Source organism: Conger conger, chromosome 7 (genome assembly GCF_963514075.1).
Source record: "Conger conger chromosome 7, fConCon1.1, whole genome shotgun sequence".
NCBI lineage: Eukaryota > Metazoa > Chordata > Actinopteri > Anguilliformes > Congridae > Conger > Conger conger.
Window position 1 is genome coordinate 60,799,777 of NC_083766.1, and position 22,689 is coordinate 60,822,465.

The 22,689-nt window shown below is 43.5% G+C and overlaps 2 protein-coding genes across 2 annotated transcripts; both read right to left on the minus strand.

The window, feature by feature from the left end:
• Nucleotides 1-2,241: 2,241 nt before the first annotated feature.
• Nucleotides 2,242-3,174, minus strand: LOC133133542 (putative gustatory receptor clone PTE01). Its single transcript, XM_061249641.1, has one exon. The coding sequence runs from the start codon at nucleotides 3,172-3,174 to the stop codon at nucleotides 2,242-2,244; it is 933 nt and encodes a 310-aa protein (XP_061105625.1).
• An 8,269-nt stretch (nucleotides 3,175-11,443) lies between these two features.
• On the minus strand, nucleotides 11,444-12,376 carry LOC133133543 (putative gustatory receptor clone PTE03). The gene has a single exon (XM_061249642.1). It carries the CDS (start codon nucleotides 12,374-12,376, stop codon nucleotides 11,444-11,446), a length of 933 nt encoding a protein of 310 aa, XP_061105626.1.
• Nucleotides 12,377-22,689: the final 10,313 nt, after the last annotated feature.

Sequence of the window (22,689 nt, forward strand, 5' to 3'; positions counted from 1 at the left end):
ATACGGTTTCTGGCTATGCCATTTAGCAATACGCCTTCTTTGGCATGTCATGTTTTATTTACATTATTTTAACATCTTTGTCATAGTACCTTAAATGATGGTGCTTGTGCCAAATCAACCATCATCACATTACTGGTGTAATTCACAATTTTCTATGATTAGCTGACGTTTTCAGTAAAAGCGCACCAACAAGCAAAACGCACCAACACGAAATCAACATTTTATTTTATTTTTTTACCTGAGATATGGTGGAAAAAAACTGAAATAAGCGGTCCCACAGCTTCATAGCAAAGGAAATGGAGATAATGTTACACGTAGCGCTGAATAAAGAAACATTATTTTCCAGTTTTAAGACTACGGTGTCCAAAAAAAACAAGAAAGAACTATGGTTAAACATTGCTCCAGCACACAGAGAGAGTGGGAAATCGTCAGTTCATGAAAATCATTTAAAAGGCAATTAGGCAACATGCATCCTTCGTAATTTACAGTTTTATTATTTGCATGAAAACAGTTCCATTAAATTGGTATATCAGTAATATTATTAGCCAACTACAACTGGAGAATTATTAGTGTACATATTGGTTATCCGATTAAGATCAAACTAAGAACAGCTGATTTCAGAGGCTTGCGGTCGTAACAGTGGTGGCCACATGTGGAGTGAGCTGACAACATCGCTAAGGTATAGCTAAGAGCGGTCCAGACCAACCTTACGAACGTACAACGTACATGTCACGTTTCATGTTTGTCACGTCATGTTTCATGTTTTGTTATTGTCTTGGTTACCTTATTGTCAGGTCACGTATTATGTTAGTCTAGTCTCGCCATGTTTCTCTGTTTCATTTCTTGTTACATTTTACTGTTTTGTCATGTTATGTTTCATGCTTAGTTCTTGTTACCATTTATTTTTTTGTCTTGCCATGTCATGTTATATAGTTTATTGTCATAATTTGGCAAACTTTTTGTTTCATGTTATGTGGTTCTGTTAATTGTTTTGCATACATTCTTTCGTGTCTTTCTGCAAACCTTGCATTCCTGCTTTCTCTCTCTCCCTTTCTGTCACTCACACCCTAATTGTTTCAATTTCCCTTGTCTTCTTTTCTCATCTACTAACTTTAGATCAGGATTGGGTCATACTAACATTCTAACCATGTGTTCATGTTACCTTACATTTCTTGTGCATGTCATTTACTAATTTACTAACGCTAGGGCAGGATAGGTTTATTACTAATGATTAATAATTACCTCATTAACTTGTCAATCCTCCACACCTGATTTCCATTCTCATGCTGCTCTCAAGCTAATTGTCTGCACCTGTCTTCACCTGCATATAAGCTCAGTTCAATGTCTTGTCTTTGCAAAATTGTTGCCTCCTGTTCGTCAGTGGATCGCTTTAGCATTTTTGTCAAGCCATTGTCTACCCGTTACGATCCAAGCCTGTTTATTGACCAAAGATTATTGACTTCTGTTTTGTTGACCATTGCCTAAGTGTACCACGACTTCGCCTGCTGTCTTTGTGCTTTTGCCCCGTGGAGCAGAATTCGGTCTTGACTCTTGCGCCGTCATCGACCCTGAGCCTGCCTACCGTTTTTGCATGGTGTACCGATTACAAGACTGCCTTCTCTCTTGGTACTGTACTTTGGTTTTTGGCTGGATGAACATTGCTTGTTCTTTGACTACGCTCACAGGACATTCCCTGAATAAAGCCCTGACGGGACTTTATTACACCCCTGTTTCTGAGTCATGCATTTTGGGTCCAACGCCCCACGCACCTATCTCAGTACAGAAGGTATACTTAGTTAAGAACATTTTGGGAAACACACTAAAGCATTAAGGTAGAGCTTAAGGTACAATTTATGAATGACGTAGCGTTAAGAAGGCTTCGGGAAACGCACCCCTAACCATTCTCCTCTGACTTCTCTCATTAAGAAGGCATTTTTGCCCATAGAACTTCTACTCACTGAATGTTTTTGGGTTTTTTGCACCATCACCAACAGTCAAATTCTTCCCAATTCAGATGTTTGGTCCGAATAGCAACTGAACCTCCTAGCCATTTCTGCATGCTTGAATGAAGTGAGTTGCTGCTACATGATTGGCTGACTAGATATTTGCATGAACAAGCTGGTGTACAGGTGTAACTAATTAAGTGGTCACTAAGAGTATACGACAGTGTAAGACACTAGTTTAACATGTAGATCAGAGCATCCATTATGCTGCAGTTGGTTTAAAAGCCACATTTTTTCATTACTGCAGCTGGGTTACTTTTGAATAAAGTATCTGCACAATTTTGGTCCTAAGTTCCTTGGTCTGTAGAGCATATATGATGGGGTTCATGTTGGCGGGAATGATGAGAAAGAGAAGTGCCGCCAATGTCCGGTAGCCGTTGTGAATCGGGAGACGATGCGAAATGAGAACGAGGAAGCCGGACCAGAGCATGATCATGTAGAGGACCAGATGGGAGGCGCAAGTCTGCATGGCCTTTCTGTTGAGCTCCTTGTTCTTTTTGGAGACACAGCTGATCAGGATCCTGAAATATGTGAAGGCCACGCTGGTAATCGACAATCCATTGATTATGGTAATGATGGTGAGCCCGGTGATGTTGTTGATGCTTAAGTCCTGGCAGGAGAGCTTGAACAGAGATGCAGTGTCGCAGAAGGCATTCAGAATAATGGAATGGCAGCGTGTTAGTCGTACTGCGAGGCCCAGTGTGATGGAGTTCAGGGCGATCGATGTGCTCCATGCGGACACAGTCAGCTTAGCCACCATGGCGGGGCTCATGATGGAGGTGTACCTCAGAGGGTGGCATATGGCCACATACCTGTCAAAGGCCATGATCATCATCACCGTGTGGCAGGACATGCCATAAGTTTGGCTGAAGAAGGCCTGGGAGACACACCAGGAGTAGCTGATGGATGGGATGGTGGAGACGATGTCCAACATCATTCGAGGCAGAACCACCGTGTTTCCCAGGACGTCATTGAAGGACAGGCTGAAGAACAGCAAGTACATTGGCTGCTGCAGGCTCCTTTCCATCAAAATAAGCAGCATGACCCCTATGTTGGTGGTCAGGATGATCAGGTAGGGGACCAACAGCAGGGCAAACGCTGGGTAAATGAAACGATGGGGAATGTCGATGCCCTGAATCAACAGGATGGGACTGTTGTAGGTTATGTTCATCCCAGATTTCCTGGAAAATTCTGTCAGACTGAGAAAAGCAGAATATTATGCAGTGCCTAACTTCTTGAACATGGCTCCATACACCAGAACATGACAAATAATAAAACCATGAATATGAGGTTAAAGTTAAAACAGATTTAATATGAACTATGGGCCAATTTTGCAGACTCCAATGAAGCCTAGTCCGAGATGAAATTCTATTTTCAAGACACAACTCAGATTCTAAGTCCTGGAAGTCCGTCAGGTTGACTTTCACATTTCCTTAATTAAGTTCAGAAAGCTGCTTGACTGGGTGCATGAGAGCCTGCGTCCAAGAGCAGACCCTGAAAACAGACCAAAAACTGATGTGAAAACAAATATATATATATCAGAGAAATCCCATTATTATAACTGGAATAACTTATTTTTATTTCAAAGGTCTGCAAGAATCATCTGTACTGTTCCCATTGCTCACACAATATCATCTAGTTTGAATCGCAGTAACTAAACCATTCTATGACTGTACTTGAGAAATATATATATCAGAGAAATCCCATTATTATAACTTATCTTTATTTCTAAGGTCTGCAAGAATCATCTGTACTGTTCCAAATGCTTACACAATATCATCTAGTACAACTTGAATCGCAGTAACTGAGGCATTCTATGACTGTACTTGTAAATGTAAAGGTGTAAATACCTGTCTTAGGTTTCAGGTGGGCAGTCCTCTCTTCTTGACGGGCTCTCAGGTTTTATCCTGCCCTTTAGGGGCCCTCCCCTCTCTGTCCTGTCACTCATTTAGGCAGGAGAGGACCGCCCCCACACTCAGTGATGATGTAATGAATGGAAACACGGGTAATGCTGCTTCTGACATATTACTGCAGTGTAACATGCAGCCTAGGGAATCAGAGCCACAGGTTCAGCCTCCCTATGAGATACATTATTACTGCAGCAGTGTGGCATTTCTGTTCTTGGCCTGGATCCAATCAACATTTGTTATTCCCAGTCTCTCCTTGTGAGGGAGCGTGGGCGGGAGACCAAGAGCGACCAGGACGGGATCACAAAGTTACCAATGAGAAGTTGAATAACCACTGATATAATCTTGGAAACCCTCACAAATGTGTGGGGCCACTAGAGGAGAGGAAACAAACATAAAACGGGAAAGAAACTCCCCGGTGAAATGCCAACTGAAACAAAACTGCAAAGTCTGTAGAACAGGGTATGTGCAGACTAGCACGGAATGCCCAAGGAAACGGGTGAGTCTCATGTAAAAAAATAACTGAGAAAACGGAACCAATACTCACCTCCTTTTCGGCAACAGAAAATTGATCACAGAGATAACGTCGGTCAGGGAAAAACGAGATTCCTCAATGGAAGAGTTTCAATAAAGCTAAACCTCAAGAGGTGAACTCTGCCGCTAGCTCTTCTAAACAGAAGATGACTTAAGAAACTAAAATAGAGAAGGTCCAGGGGAACACCCCAACCAAAGTAGAACTACTAGTGCCTATGCTTCTAATTAATTCTAAAGAGGTAACGTAATGCCTTTCAAGACTAAAAGCAATTCAGTTCTCCAACCACATCTTTACCTCTTTACTCAGTGTACGTGTCAGAATGAAACACCAAAGCCCAGAGCAGTGCCAGGAAGAGACTTAAATAGCTCCACACGCAGCTGACCACAATCTGCAGTGATTACACCCGCATTCTGCATGCGGAAGGTAACGTCTCATGCTGACCGTGGCCGGCACGCCCTCTCATGGTCTAGAGAGATGGAAATCCCGGGTTTTACATGTAGGCTGGGGAAAGCATGTGTTGTGTCCTGTTCTGGCATTAAGTGATGCCTAGGTGGCGCAAGAGAACATGTATGAGATTTAAAGAATGAGAATGCTTGGTGGGATTCGGATAAAGTTGAATGCATACTAATGGTGCCTGCTTTCTGACTGAACTTTCTACACGGTAAAATACCACATTTTGGCGATGAGGATGTCGGTTTCAGTACCTTTACCCACACGTTTCATGCCTTGTCCAGGTGAACCGTCCATTCCTTTCCCTACTTGGTTAAAAATGTGTGAAAATGACATGCTAGTTATCGATGCTACCAGACAGCTGGCCCGAGTTAAGAAAACGTGCTGTTCTTCTCCATGCGCTTGGCACTGAGGGACAAAGACTGCTTTATGCTTTACCAAATACAGGTACTACCTACATGTCTGCTGTTGAGGGTCTGAAAAAACACTTTGTTCCTAAAGTTAATGTGATTGCTGAACATCACAAATTTCGCCAGAGAGCGCAGAGACCTGACGAGTCTATTAATCAGTTTCTTGCAGTTTCTCGCATATTCGAGATAGACTTTTGCTAGAATCTGACCTGACCCTGGCTAAAGCTATTACACTAGCTTTGCAGATCGAAGCTGGACAACAGAATGCTGACCTTCTTTCTGACGCTACTTCCACTGCTGCTGCACCCATGAGGCAATTCACAAACAGCCGAAAAATCGCCGCCCATGGGAAAAGAGGAAACCTGCTTCAATGACTGCAGATTCCGCGGTCCAATCTACCGGGAATCGTAGTTCCTGCTACCGTTGCGGATCCACCAGCCACTTAGCTAGCAAGCATTCATGCCCAGCGGCTAAAGTAACCTGCAACTCATGCGGTAAAGTCGGACATTTTTCCAAAGTTTGTAAATCTGCCCACAAGGAGGTACGTGAGGTAGTGATAGATGAACTGACTGTGCTTTACATGACTGATGCTGCACAGGATAAAATCCTCTGTACTGTTCAAGTGAAAGCTAATGAACATTTTCATGATATTGAGCTAATAGTGGACACAGGTTCTTCTGTTTCTATTATTCCAGAGAGCACTTACCAGACTCTCTTCCCTACATGTGTTCTTGCTGAACCTACAGTGAATCTGCTCACTTATTCAAGAGAGATAATACCTGTAAAAGGGTGTATGCATGTCACAGTACGTCATGATGGGTTTTCTACTCCAGGCTCGTTCACAGTGGTTAAGTCAGGCACTGCTCTGCTAGGGCTAGATTTATTTGTGGCATTGCACATGCTTATTGAGGGCAATAAAGTCATTAACTCGACAGGCCCAAATCCACAGGCTGCATCAGAGGCCCAGGTGCAGGAGATTGGGTGTGCAAAAGGATTTGTGCATAAAGTACAACTTAAACCAGATGCTGTGCCAGTACAACAGAAACTGCGGAGGCTTCCACTCTCGGTGAGGCAGGCTGTGAGAGATGAGCTCCAAGACCTACAGGAAAAGGGCATTATAGAACGTATAGACGCATCACCATGGGTCTCCCCCATTGCAGTGACCCAGAGAAAGGAGGGAGGAATGCCTCGCAGGTGTGTTGACTTCAGGGAGCCAAATAAGGCAATTGTCAGTGATTGTCATCCTTTACCTCATATCGATAAGCTGTTCGTTGAACTACGAGGAGCCACAGTCTTCACTACCATTGACTTAGCCTCTGCTTACCACCAGCTCTTACTACACCCAGACAGTCGTGACATAACTGCACTCATAACACACAAAGGCCTTTTCTGTTTTCGCCGGGTTCCATTTGGACTCGCATCCGCTCCATCTGCTTTTCAAAACAGGATGAACATGCACAAGTGTAAGTTTAACCAGACCTCTCTCAGTTTTGTAGGCCACACTGTATCCAAAGAAGGACTTCACCCTGACCGAGATCGGGTCAGAGCAGTGGCCGACGCCCCTTTCCCAAAGAACACATTCTCCCTGCGATCCTTCTTGGGCCTTGCATCATGGTACAGTAAGTTTATTCCTGACTTCTCTACCGTTGTTGAGCCGCTACGGTTCAAATTGACTGCTGAAGCTGAGTCCAGTTTCTCTGATATTAAGAGACTGATATTGGAGAGGCCTGCCTTGGCTCTATATGATCCTTTGTTACCTAGTTATGTGACTACTGATGCCTCCGACTATGGACTGGGGGGTGTATTCACACAACTTCATCCAGATAACACAGAGAGGATTATAGCGTTTGCATCCAGGACACTTTCACCTGCTGGAAGAAAGTATTCAACTGTCCAACGTGAGGCATTGGCATGTGTTTGGGCAGTAGAACGGTGGAGAACATATCTTTGGGGACACCACTTTGTGCTGCGTACTGACCACCAAGCACTTGCAAGCCTGCTCACGTCCAAAGGGACTGACCACGCTGGACTGCGACGTGCAAGATGGTCAGCGAGACTGCTTCGTTTTACTTATGATGTTGCTTACCGTCCAGGGAAACAAAATGTGACAGCTGACTACCTGTCCAGGTTTCCCCTGCCTACTACAGCAGATGCAGACGAGGAACCAGACATGGTGGCTACGGTCTTTCGACAATCCCTACAGGCTATATCTGTCCCAGAGTTCACCACTGCCTGTGAGTCCTGTCCGGAATTAACACAACTGCGACACCAGATACAGAAGGGCTGGCCGAAAAGCCGAAAGAATGTGTCAGATGAACTTGCTTTAATCTGCGTGATGAACTAGGTGTAGACAATTCCCTTATCATGAGAGGTCCTGATCGTTTGATAGTTCCCGCGTCCCTGCTGTCCAAAGTGGTAGATTTAGCACATATTGGGCACCAAGGGATAGTTCGTACTAAACAAAGCCTGTGTGAGCTATATTGGTGGCCACAAATGGACAAATATGTACAGAATTTATCAAATGATATATACATACAGTAAAGAACAGTCCAAGAAATACAAATGTTACAGACTCACTGGTCAACTGACACGAAAGACAGTAAAGAATGCAGTACACTGGGAGGGTGTTTTCTGGTAACAGATGGGGCAAGCAGAGACAAAACAAATTGACATTCTGTGGGCCACCAGAATGCCTGTCTTAGATGTATAACATTGAGCAAAATAAATGCAAACTCCACAGTTACAGACTCACTGGACAACTAAACAGGGTATGAACCCATTTACCAAGATCTTTAATATGAATGCCTTCTTGTTCTATTTGGACAGATTGTGCACTAAATGAAAACAAGTCACATCTCTCATTGATAACAACAGGACAGACAGTTCTACCTCTGTAATTGCATATTGGGCACATATAAAGTTTATTATATAAAGTTGGGCAAGTTGGGTGAGTTTTCGGAAAATTTTCAGCATTTAAGCTTATGGTTTGTATGATTATCAGTGATACATTTCTTTTTTTTTCTTTTAAAATAATTTTTTTTCAGATGTTTTCCCTTTTTTCTCCCGATTTGGTAGCCAATTGTACCGCATCTAATTCAATTAGAGCTAGTATTGGATACACAGAATTATGCTGCTCCACGTGAGCCGGCCAAACTTGGCTTTTGGCAGGACCGAGAATCGAGCCCCATTCCCCGGTGTGCAACTGCAACCACAAGTCTGCTGCATCTTAGCCTGTTGCGCCACCGCAGCCCCATCAGTGATACATTTCTAATTGTATTAGTTTCCATATCTCCGAGGCAGTGACCACTTTGAGGTATCTGTTACTTATTTCTGCTGCTGTGTAGCCCATCCAATCAAAGGTTTAATGTGTTGTTTGTTCAGAGATGCTCTGCATACCACTGTTGTAATTCATGGTTATTTGAGTTACAGTCAACTTCCTGTCAGCTTGAACCAGTCTGGGGTGCGTTTCCTGATAACGGTGTCTCTTAGTGCTTGACGAAGACTCTCTAAGGTATACCTTACTAAGGTTGTTCACTTCTCTACGTGTGTTCCCCATCTATCTTCCCCAACTATCACTTAGGCTGTTGCTTAAGGGATAGCTTCTATGTGCAACGTTATTAGGCCCATCGACTTGCTCTAAGATCGATTATGCACTCCATGCAGCGACTGTTTGACTGCGTTATGAGAGAAAGTAGTGTTATTTTTTAATAAAACACTGCAGGAATACTTTACAATATTGCATTTACCATGACTGTATACATATACATCCAACCGTATGTATTATTTTCACCAAATTATATATACGGTTCGTGATACGGTTTCTGGCTACGCCATCTAGCAAAACGCCTTCTTTGGCATGTCATGTTTTATGTACATTATTTTAATATCTTTGTCATAGTACCTTAAATGACTTTGCAATCAGGGTTGATTTGGCAGAAGCACCATCTCATTCCTGGTGTAATTCACTATTTTCTATCATTAGCTGACGTTTTCAGTAAAAGCGCAACAACAAGCAAAACGCACCAACACAAAATCAACATTTTTGATTTATTTATTTATTTATTTATTGACAAAAGATATTGTGGAAAAAAACTGAAATAAGCGGTCCCACAGCTTCATAGCAAAGGAAATGGAGATAATGTTAGATGTGGCGCTGCATAAAGAAACATTATTTTCCAGTTTAAGACTACGGTGTCCAAAAAAAACAAGAAAAAACAATGGTTAAACATCGCTCCAGCACACAGAGAGAGTGGGAAATCGTCAGTTTATGAATATCATTTAAAAGGCAATTAGGCAACATGCATCCTTCGTAATTTACAATTTTATTATTTGCATGAAAACAGTGCCATTAAAATGGTATTTTAGTAATATTATAAGCCAACTACAACTGCACAATTATTAGTGTACATATTGCTTAACAGATTGAGATGTAACTAAGAGCAACAGCTGATTTCAGAGGCTTGCGGTCATAACAGTGGTGGCCACAAGCAGAGTGAGCTGACAACATCGCTAAGGTATAGCTAAGAGCGGTCCAGACCAACCTTACGAACGTACAACATACATGTCACATTTCATGTTTGTCACGTCATGTTTCATGTTTAGTTATTGTCTTGGTTACCTTATTGTCAGGTCACGTATTATGTTAATCTATTCTCGCCATGTTTTTATGTTTTATTTCTTGTTACATTTTATTGTTTTGTCATGTTATGTTTCATGATTAGTTCTTGTTACCATTTATTCGTCTTGCCATGTCATGTTATATAGTTTATTGTCATAATTTCGCAAACTTTTTGTGTCATGATTTATGTTTGTTTCATGTTATGTGGTTCTGTTAATTGTTTAGCAAACACTTTTTTGTGTCTTTCTACAAACCTTGCATTCCTGCTTTCTCTCTCTCCCTTTCTGTCACACCCTAATTGTTTCAATTTCCCTTGTCTTCTTACAAATCTACTAACTTTAGATCAGGATTGGGTAATACTAACATTCTAACCATGTGTTCATGTTACCTTACCTTTCTTGTGCATGTCATTTACTAATTTACTAATGCTAGGGCAGGATAGGTTTATTACTAACGATTACTAATTACCTCGTCAATCCTCCACACCGGATTTCCATTCTCATGCTGCTCTCAAGCTAATTGTCTGCACCTGTCTATACCTGCATATAAGCTCAGTTCCATGTCTTGTCTTTGCAAAATTGTTGCCTCCTGTTCATCAGTGCATCTATTGAGCATTTTTGTCAAGCCATTGTCTACCCGTTACGATCCAAGCCTGTTTATTGACCAAAGATTATTTACTTCTGTTTTGTTGACCATTGCCTGCCTGTACCACGACTTAGCCTGCTATCTTTGTGCTTTTGCCCCGCTGCGCAGACTTCGGTCTTGACTCTTGTGGTGTCATCGACCTTGAGCCTGCCTACCGTCCACAGCTTGTACTTCTGCCCTGCTGACAGCTTTCCTGGCTACCGGACTTTTTGCATGGTGTACCGATTACGAGACTGCCTTCTTTCTCGGTACTATACTTTGGTTTCTGGCTGGATTTTACGTGTATGAACATTGCTTGTTTTTTGACTACGCTCACAGGACATTCCCTGAATAAAGCCCTGACGGGACTTTATTACACCCCTGTTTCTGAGTCGTGCATTTTGGGTCCAACCCCCCACGCACCCATCTCAGTACAGAAGGTATACTTAGCGAAGAACATTTTGGGAAACACGCTAAAGCATTAAGGTAGAGCTTAAGGCACAACTTATGAATGACGTAGCGTTAAGAAGGCTTGGGGAAAAGCACCCCTGGCCATTCTCCTCTTACTTCTCTCATTAAGAAGGCACTTTTGGCCATAGAACTTCTACTCACTGAATGTTTTTGGTTTTTTTGCACCATCACCAACAGTCAAAGTCTTCCCAATTCAGATGTTTGGTCTGAATAGCAACTGAACCTCCTAGCCATTTCTGCATGCTTGAATGAATTGAGTTGCTGCTATATGATTGGCTGACTAGAAATTTGCATGAACAAGCTGGTGTACAGGTGTAACTAATTAAGTGGTCACTAAGTGCATACGACAGTGTAAGACACTAGTTTAACATAATAGATAAGAGCATCCATTATGCTGCAGTTGGTTTAAAGGCCACATTTTTTCATTACTGCAGCTGGGTTACTTTTGAATAAAGTATCTGCACAATCTTGGTCCTTAGTTCCTTGGTCTGTATAGCATATATGATGGGGTTCATGTTGGCGGGAATGATGAGAAAGAGAAGTCCCACCAACGTCCGGTAGCCGTTGTGAATCTGAAGACGATGCAAAATGATAACGAGGTATCCGGAGCAGAGCATGATCAGATAGAGGACCAGATGGGAGGAGCAAGTCTGCATGGCCTTTCTGTTCAGCTCCTTGTTCTTTTTGGAGACACAGCTGATCAGGATCCTGAAATATGTGAAGGCCATGCTGGCGATGGACAATCCATTGATTATGATACTGCAGGTAAGCCCAGTGATATTGTTAATGGTTAAATCCTGACAGGAGAGCTTGTACAGAGATGCAATGTCACAGAAGGCATTTAGAATAATGGAACGGCAGCGTGTTAGCCGTACTGCGAGGCCCAGTACGATGGAGATCAGAACGATCGATGTGCTCCATGCGAACACAGTCAGTTTAGCCACCATGGTGGGGCTCATGATGGAGGTGTACCTCAGAGGGTGGCATATGGCCACATACCTATCAAAGGCCATGATCATCATCACCGTGTGGCAGGAAACGGTATAAGTTTGGCCGAAGAAGGCCTGGGAGACACACAAGGAGTAGCTGATGGATGGGTTGGTGGAGACGATGTCCAACATCATTCGAGGCAGAACCACCGTGCTTCCCAGGACGTCGTTGAAGGACAGGCTGAAGAACAGCAGGTACATTGGCTGCTGAAGGCTCCTGTCCATCAAAATAAGCAGCATGACCCCTAAGTTGGTGGTCAGGATGATCAGGTAGGCGACCAACACCAGGGCAAACGCTGGGTAAATGAAACGATGGGGAATGTCGATGCCCTGAATCAACAGGATGGGACTGTTGTAGGTTATGTTCATCCCAGATTTCCTGGGAAATTCTGTCAGACTGAGAAAAGCAGAATATTATGCAGTGCCTAACTTCTTGAACATGGCTCCATACACCAGAACATGACTAATAATAAAACCATGAATATGAGGTTAAAGTTCAAACAGATTTAATATGAACTATGGGCCAATTTTGCAGACTCCAATGAAGCCTAGTCCGAGATGAAATTCTATTTTCAAGACACAACTCAGATTCTAAGTCCTGGAAGTCCGTCAGGTTGACTTTCACATTTCCTTAATTAAGTTCAGAAAGCTGCTTGACTGGGTGCCTGAGAGCCTCAGTGACCCAGAGCAGACCCTGAAAACAGATCAAAAACTGATTAGATGAATATATATATATCAGAGAAATCCCATTATTATAACTGGAATAACTTATCTTTATTTCTAAGGTCTGCAAGAATCATCTGTACTGTTCCCAGTGCTCACACAATATCATCTAGTACAACTGCAGTAACTGAAGCATTCTATGACTGTACTGTAAAGTGTAAATACCTGTCTTAGGTTTCAGGTGAGCAGTCCTCTCTTCCTGACGGGCTCTCAGTTTTTATCCTGCCCTTTAGGGACCCTCCCCTCTCTGTCCTGTCACTCATTTAGGCAGGAGTGGCCGCCCCCACACTCAGTGATGATGTAATGAATCGAAACACGGGTGATGCTGCTTCTGACATATTACTGCAGTGTAACATGCTGCCTAGGGAATCAGAGCCACAGGTGCAGCCTCCCTGTGAGATACATTATTACTGCAGCAGTGTGGCATTTCTGTTCTTGGCCTGGATTCAATCAACATTTGTTATTCTCAGTTTCTCCCTGTGAGGGAGCGGGGGCGGTAGACCAAGAGGGAACGGATCGGGAACACAAACTTACCAATAAGAAGTTGAATAACCACTGATATAATCTTGGAAACCCTCACGTGTGGGGCCACTAGAGGAGAGGGAAAAAACATAAAACGGCAAAGAAACTCCCAGGTGGAAAGCCAACTGAAACAAAACTGCAAAATCCGTTGAACAGGGTAAATGCAGACTAGCACGGAATGCCTTTGGGAACAGGCAAGTCTCGTGAAAAAAGAACTGAAAAAAAGGGAACAAAACATTTCGCCAACAGAAAATTGACCTGAGAGATAACATTGGTCAGGGAAAAACAAGATTCCTCAATGGAACGTCGCTCGCTCCAAAATAGGGAAGGTCCAGGGGAACCACCCAACCAAAGACTAAAAGCAATACAGTCCTCCAACTAACTCTTTACCTCTTTACTTAGTGTACATGTCAGAATGAAACACCAAAGCCCAGAGCATTGCCAGGAAGTGACTTACATAGCTCTCCACACAGCTGACTGCAATCGGCAATGATTACACCCGCATTCCGCATGTGGAAGTTAATTTCATGCTGACCATGGCTGGCACGCCCTCACGTGGTAGAGAGGTAAAACCTGGAAATTCCATATGTCATCTGGGGAAACCATGACACTCCCACTATTTCTCCATGGCCTGCTCACAGTGGCGAAAGGAGCTGCTCGTAAAAGTAGGGAGGACAACCGAAAAATGTATTTCCGGAAATCAACATGAATATTATGATTAAAATCTCAGTTTAGCCTTAAATTAACGTGTTATGGACAATAATTCTGCTTAGGTGGAATTTTAATGTGATGAAATGACTGTTTTTGTGGCTTTGTGTTAAATGTTAAATGCTGGACCCCGACGGCACCGAAAAACAGGCAGATTTCACCCAACATTCCATTGTTTACATTTATGGAGCTCGAAAATGGTGACGCAGCAATAGCTTTTACTGGTTTACTTCACGCGCTCTTACATGGCAGTTGGTGGCAGTTGGAACTCTCAGAATTGTGACTGTAGCCAGGTCAAAATTTTCGCTGGATACTCAGTATGTCCAGCCTTATAAGTCCAAAGTCCCTGGTTACTTTTTAATAGTTTCAATGGATGTTGACAATAGACAGGTCAGACTTCAATCATGTTAACGCTCTCGAGCGTGCGTCTACGTTTAAGTAGCAAATAACCGTGTTGTATCCTTCTAACGTAATTTACATAGCAACTGAACTCTCGGATCACGCCGAATCACAGATTGCAACAAGATAAATTAATGACGATTCAGAAAAGATTTAAATAAATCCTATGGTGGGACTTTTGTGATTTATGGAGGGTGCGACAGAAATATTCGGTGCTGTTGAACGAAATCGAATGCTTTTATTTCTATCGTTCGAATGACCAAGTGCCGTTAAAAAGCAAATTTTATGGCTTTGTGCTATTCGCGTATGCTAGCTACATCATGCTAACCTCGTACAGGGATCAGTAAAGGCTTAGAACACGCTAGCACTTAGTTATTGTAAGTTTGATCACCTATACTATGAAGTAAAAAAGTGGACAAATTATGTTTTCTGCGAGAAATGTATTGGCAAACTCACATGCACAAACAGCGGTCTACATTCTAAAACTCCACTTTGACCTCCCTAGTAAAAGCGCGCCAAAAGCGAGCACCCGCCTGCATTGCTGTGCTTGGCCCCTGCTGGTCCTCTACTGTGAAGTGAAGGTTTTGCCATAGTTCAATCCAGCAAGCAATCCAGTCTCTTTGAATCTGAGCTGCCACTGGACAGTTGCATGGCATGTACAGAGCCAGAACTACTGTCTTTGAAGGTACATCTATAAGGGATGAAGCACAACCACCACTGCCAGCAGCTCCCATCTCCTCATGCAGTAATTGCATTCTACAGGCTACAGGCACAGCTTGATAATTTAGTTTCTGAATTCTTCGGCAGACGTGCCGTCCAAAACTTATAGGATAATTAATTATCCTAAATTTTCAACAAGTTTGTTAAACCAGATGATCACTGGTCTCAAACATATCATTAATAGTTAACAAAAAATATATTCACGGCTGTTAGATCTGAAGCGCAGGCGCTCCTTTCTATCAGCCGTTCACTTGTCAATCGGACCCATACCATCGAGCGTGTCTTAGCCTGCAGAACATATGCCGAGGGTTGGTTTGCTGCTGCCAAGCAAGAGATTCTGGACTTTTGTCTGCACAAGAACCCTAGTCATGTCCTAAGGGAGTTCATTGAAGCCTTAGACTGGCATAGGTGGATTTTGTCAGAGCAAAGTGAAAATATTCATTATCCACCTCTTTAATGTATGTATGTATTGTTTGTATGTTTATTATAAGTAGTTGTACTGTGTTTATTGGAGTTTTGGTTTCTTTTCCTTTGATTCACCTAAAACAGGTCTATCTAAATTTCCACTACCATACGCTCAACCTGCGTAGTAGTGAAGAATCAGGTATTTAAATTGGTGCATATCTCTATAAGGGACACGGAAACCATATTCACCACTCGCACTGGTTGTCATGTAACATCTTGCCATGATTTATGTGTAACAATATTTTCCCACATTTGTACCAAATGTATTAGTGTTCAGTTTTTGTATGGCCACGCTGAGATCATCCAGGTGTCTCACCCACAGTAGTACGTCATCAGCGAGATGAGCTCCTTCACGCATGAAGGTCTGACCTGTCCAGCGAGTCAATTGATCAACTGGAAGTGATTGAGGACTTCGCAATGGACCCGGTGCAACAGGTCGTCCAGGGCTAGCTCATCTACCAGCTCTGCCCAGGATGCCTACACATGGTGGGACTGGTGGGACTGGGTGTTCTGAGGGTCCGTCATCATCCACTCCCTAAAATCCTCTACCCCTTCTGCTTCGGTGATCAGCCCCCTGCAGGTGCCAACACTGTCGGGATTGAGACCCCAAGCATCCGCAGGGAATTACATGTACAGCCACGACTTTCACAGTGACCCCTTGGAACTGTGTTGTTTGTCCCACGGGGCCAAGGGGGGAATCTCTAAACCAGTAATAATTAACATTTGGTTTCATGCACTGGTCAGCTCGCTGACTTCCCCCTCCCGGAGCATATATTGTTAGCCCCCACCTTTTGGCACCCATGCCTGTGGGGGAGAACTAGAAAAGTGATCCTGGAGGAGTTTTCCTGGGCCCCCTGGGGAGCCCCCCTTCTCTCACATTCCTTACAGGTTGAGCACAGGAATACTGGAGATGGCATAAAGATGTTTCATGATGATCCCAGGTCAGAATATAGTAATGTTTGGTGTTATTCTGATTGGTTCAGTGCGACTGGTGTAACAGTCTGCCTTTGATATCATAACCATCCAGGAGCCGGGGGGAAACTGGGAAAACGCTGTCTCTGTAGAAGCCATTTGTTTTAGCTCCCTGACCAAGGTCTCACTGGTGGGACTTTGGCTGTAAATTACAGATGGGTGACCCATTCTTAGGGTCAAGAACTAAGGCCTGGATTTTGGAGATAAGGAGAAGAAATCAAGCAATCTGGGGTTTTGTCTCCTTTCCTTTAATTCACCCAAATCAGGTTTACCCAATAGGTATATTACCATGAGAGGCACAACTACATACTTACAGCATAATTCAGTTATCATGAAAACTCCCAACTACATTCATAGATATAATATCTTGCAACCTTTCCCCCCATCCATCCATCCATCCATTATCTGAACCCGCTTATCCTCCTTTCCCCCCCAACCATCCGAAATCTGATCCGCTCCTTACATAACACACCTCAACCCACAGTCAGCCCTACGACACTGGGTATCCAAAGGCAAAGTGGGACTCAGGAAGGGCTGCCATTTGTGAGGAACCTGAGAGCTGGGGCTTCTGGTATGTGTCAAAGGAACAGAGGACAATACTGTTTGAACTAGCTTTGGGGAGGTTCGGGCCATCGGCGCCGAAGGAAATAAGGGGAAGATGAATGGTGGCTGTATGAAGTGATTTAACGGCAGTTGGGTCACAGGGGTTTCCCTGACCAAATAATGGGAAAAGAATCCTTCAGGGCATTTGTGCCCCCCTCTGCGTGACCCCACAACTGGTCACTTCCAAGGGGAAAGACTCCAGACAATGCCACAGTGCCCTCATTTGGGCACTGCTGTCATTACACCGTTGGCTGCTCACCTGGATTAAATATTCAAAACTGCTGTTGAGATAGTAAATAGACCTGGTAAAACCTTGAAAACATTGCCCATGTGATCCTTGTATTATTGCATTATGTCTTATGTAATGGTAACAGGAATTGCATGTAAAATGGAGAATCAGGAGGGAAGTTTCATGGTAACTGCAACATAATAAAACATGAGGGTAATCTGTTTGGTATGAATGTGATCCGCTAAAATCAAGGAATTGGTTGAGATACATTTCATACCAAATGGAGTTTAATAAACCATCGTTTCAGTCACTCCTGTGTGGAAAACCTGCATGTCCTCTCTTGGTAATCATCTAATTTTCCGAACTTAACAACCCTCAAGGGTGGGGGTCTAAATTCCAGATTTGACCACCCCTCCAGGTTCATTTATGGCACTGCCGCCTGGTTCAAACATGATTTGGCATAAAAGCAAGGGAGACAGACAAATCTGGAAAGATCACATTCAACTTCCCACACAACATGTCTTGTGTATGTAAGTATCAGGAAGATGGCATTCGACTTCCCACACGGCATCTGTGTTTGTGTGTAGCCAAAGCAGGCTAGGTATGATTATTTACTCTATCTCTATTCTTAATTTGTGTATTTTGTAATTGACTACTGGTATTCAAAAGCAAATAACCTACCTGTCTGCGAATAAACTATTTAGTTTGTAACTTGCGTGATCTCCATGACTCTAATTCATCTTGTACCTTTTCAGCCTAAATTACAACTGATCAGTGGCTTGGTACTTTTGTGGTGTTTCCAAGCTGGGAAAGGCAGCCAAGTTCGGGCCAAAGGATTGGTGGTGCATGGCTCTTGTAATTTGATGCAAAGGGAACCCATGGGCGTTTCTACTCCGGTTCCTGTCAAGTTTGCTCTAAGGAGCCCTCTAAATGCACGCCGACCTGGGCTCGCAACTATCATGTCAATTTAGTGCATGTATTGTGTTGGCAAGACAGACACTCAGCCTCTGAGTTCTCCGCCAAACTGAGATTCAGCAATAATGCAAATCCCAGGAGCATATATTGAGTAATGGTGGCTCAAGTCGAGTGTAATCACTCCCGAGGTTCGCGTATGTTTCAAACCCAAATTTCTAAATTATATCTTAAATGGAGTCAGATAACGAAGGTAAATGTATTGGCCCTACTGTGGAGATTCTTGGTCAGCCCGGACCAGTAAAGAGCGGAAGGCAGAGTGGTACTACTGTCTTTGTAACGTGGTTTATTCATTAGCTGATCTAGACTCTCCGCATAGCGGTCATTACTATTTAACCCCACTAATATTCTTCCAGCAACACCAGAAGGACAAGCATGCTCACTATATTCTGTCATTGGGTTAGCGCGGGGTTTTACAGTTTGGTGACCTTAGAATTACGTCTCTGTTTTTTGCGGACGACGTGGTTCTGCTGGCTTCATCAGACCGTGACCTTCAGCACCCACTGGAGCAGTTCGCAGCTGAGTGTGAAGCGGCCAGGATGAGAGTCAGCACCTCCAAATCCGAGGCCATGGTTCTCTGCCAGAAAACGGTGGATTGCTCCCTCCAGGTTGGGAACGAGCCATTGCAGTGAAGGAGTTCAAGTATCTCGGGGTCTTGTTCACGAGTGAAGGTAGAAGGGAGCGTGAGATCGACAGGCGGATTGGTGCAGCGTCAGCAATAATGCGCAATAATAATTGCACCGGACCGTCGTGGTGAAGACCTTCGGATCAGCTCTCGATTTACCGGTCGATCTAAGTCCCAACCTTCACCTATAGTCACAAGCTTTGGGTAGTGACCAAAATAACGAGATTGCGGATACAAGTGGCCGAAATTAGCTTCCTCCATAGGGTGGCTGGGCTCAGCCTTAGAGATAGGGTGAGGAGCTCAGACATCCAGAGGGAGCTCGGAGTAGAGCCGCTGCTCCTTCGCGCCGAAAGGAGCCAATTGAGGTGGTTCGGGCATCTGATCAGGATGCCTCCCGGGCGCCTCCCATTGGAGGTTTTCTGGGCACGTCCAACTAGGCGGAGACCACAAGGTAGACCCAGAACCGGCTGGAGATTATATATCTCTCCTGGCCTGGGAATGCCTCGGGATCCCCCAGGAGGAGCTGGAATGTGTTGATGAAGAGAGGAACGCCTGGAATACCCAGCTTAGCCGACTGCCACCGCGACCCGACTCCGCATAAGCGGGTGAAAATGGATCGATGGATGGATTATAGCCCTAGAATTTACATTACATTACATTATTGGCATTTGGCAGACGCTCTTATCCAGAGCGACGTACAACAAAGTGCATACCCATAACCAGGGATAAGTTCGCTGAAAGACCCTAGAGGTAAGTACAATTTCAACTGCTACCTGTACAACAAAGATAAGGACAAGGGCCATTTTTTTTTTTTTTTTTTTTTTTTTTTTTAAACAAACAAACAGAGCAAAAGTCACCAAAGTTGTGAATGTTACACTCTGATCCTGTCAGGGCCCAATTCTGGCGGAACGGCTCAAAAACTGTTTTGCACTCTGCTGGAACATGTTCTGTGTATGACAGCACACATACATCAAATGCAGAAAGCATGTATGCATATACTCTCTCTCACTCCAATCCATTACCTCTTTATTAACATTTATTTATACAGGCCGAAATCATTAAGGGAAAATAAAGCCTTTTGTCATGGTTAGGGAAGCAGTGGCCCTGGTTTTGTTTATTGACATTGGCCATCTTTTAAGAGAGGGCCATTCAGTATTGGTGAAAGAAGTGATGCTGTTGCTTCTTAGAGAGGCAAAATGGCTAACTGTGAAACTCGTCATTAAGCTTGATCATTTGTTTCACAAAGAATTGGCAAAGAAAAGAAAATTCTTGGTCTATCAGCTTTAATAAAATGACAGGGAGTAATACGATTCTGTCATATGTCATCAGAGGTATGCGTGTATGTGTGTAATTTATCAAATGATATAAACATACAGGAAAGAACAGTCCAAGAAATACAAATGTTACAGATTCACTGGTCAACTGACACGAAAGAAAGTAAAGAATGCAGTAAACTGGGAGGGTGCTGTAAGCCAGTCATAAGTAACATTTGGTCTCATGTGCTGGTCAGCTTGCTGACTTCCCCCTCCTGGAGCATACATTGTTAGCCCCCACCATTGGCACACATGCCTGTGGGGGAGAGCTAGAGAAGGATTCTAAGAGGCGCCTTCTTGGGCCATCTTTTCTCACATTCCAGAACAGGAATATTGGAGATGGAATGAAGATGTTTCATGATAATCCCAGGTCAGAATATGTTGATGTTTGGTGTTATTCTGATGCGACTGGTGTAATGGTCTAGTTTTTGTAACAGTCTACCGTTGATATCATAACCATTCAGGAGCCGAGGGGAAACTGGGCAAAAGCTGTCTCTGTAGAAGCCATGTGTTTTAGCCCCCTGCCTGGTGGGCCTGGCTGTAAATTATAGATGGGTGACTCACTTTTAGGGTCAAGAACTAAGGCCTGGATTTCGGAGATAAGGAGAAGAAACCAAACAGTCTGAGATGTCTCCTTTCCTTTCATTCACCCAAATCAGGTTTATCCCAAAGGTATATTACCATGAGAGGCACAAAGACATATTTACAGCATAATGCAGTTATCATGAAAACTCCCAACTACAGCATTCATAGATATGATGGGGCGGCCTGTAGCATAGTGGTTAAGGTCAGGAAGGGCTGCCATTTGTGAGGGGCCTGAGAGCTGGGGTTTCAATGTTGTTTAGACTACCTGTTGGGGAGTTAAGATGTATGAGTGGTCCAAGGCCAGTCGGGTCATGGGAAAAGAATCCCGAACATTGGTGACCTCCCTGTGACCCCATACCTGGTCACTTCCAAGGGGGAAGACTCCGGACAATGCCCTCTTGGATTAAATATTCAAAACTGCTATTAAGATAGTAAATAGACCCGGTAACACCTTGAAAACATTGCCCATGTGATCCTTGTATTATTGCATTAAGTCTTATGTAATGGTAACAGGAATTGCATGTAAAATGGATAATCAGGAGGGAAGTTTCATGATAACTGCAACATAATAAAACATAAGGGTAATCTGTTTGGTATGGATGTGATCTGATAAAATCAAGGAATCGGATGAGATACATTTCATACCAAATGGAATTTAATAAACTATAGTTTCAGTATCCCAAGGGAAAACCTACACGTCCTCTCCTGGTAATCATCTCATTTTCCCTACTCAACAACCCCCAACGGTGGGGGTCTAAATTCCAGATTTGACCACCCCTCCAGGTTGATTTATGGCACTGCCGCCTGGTTCCAAACGTATGATTTGGCATAAAAGCAAGGGAGACAGACCAATCTGGGAAGATCGTATTCGACTTCCCACACAACATGTCTTGTGTATGTATGTATGTATGTATGTGTAGCAGTGGAAGATCGTATTCGACTTCCCACACAGCATATTGTACGTGTATGTAAGTATCAGGAAGATCGTATTCGACTTTCCATACGGCATATTCTATACTCTGTGTTTGTGTGTAGTCCAAGCAGGCTAGGTATGATTATTTACACTCTCTATTCTTAATTTGTGTATTTTATAATTGATTATGATATTCTGAAGCTAATAACCTACCTGTCTGCGAATAAACTATTTTGTTTGTAACTTGCGTGATCTCCATGACTCTAATTCATCTTGTACCTTTTCAGCCTAAATTACAACTGAATACTCAGGGGGAAATGGTGGCCAAAGACCGACCGATCGGCGGGGCGGTACACCTGTGGTAGTTCTAAGCTGTGTGGCCAGCAATTTCTGTCCCTTAAGGGTCGGGGGACGCACGGCTCTTGTAATCTGGTGCGAAGGGAACCCATGGGCGTTACGGCGCTGGTTCCTGCCAAATTAGCTCTAAGGAGCCCAGTTAATGCTACGCCGACCTGGGCTCGCAACTATCATGGCAGGTTTGCATGTATTGTGTTGACTGGACCCTCAGCCTCTGAGTTCTCCACCGAACTGAGATTTCAGCAGTAATGCTAATCCCGGGAGCATATATTGAGTAATGGTGGCGCAGGTACAAGTCGAATGTAATCACTCCCGAGGTCCGCGTAAGTTGCAAACCCAAATTTCTAAATTATATTTTAAATGGAGTCAGATAAACGAGTAAAACTATAGTAACCACTAAGCGTACAATACGGCCCCGTTTGAGAACGGAGAATATTAAGAATTGTACTGATCCGTTTCTGGCCAGCTATAAGCGGGATATGGGGCAGGTCAATCCATATCCGACCCATGGCAACGGACCCAGTATATTCTTAAACATAATTGTGCTCTGTTCTTGTACGGAGGATAATAATTAAC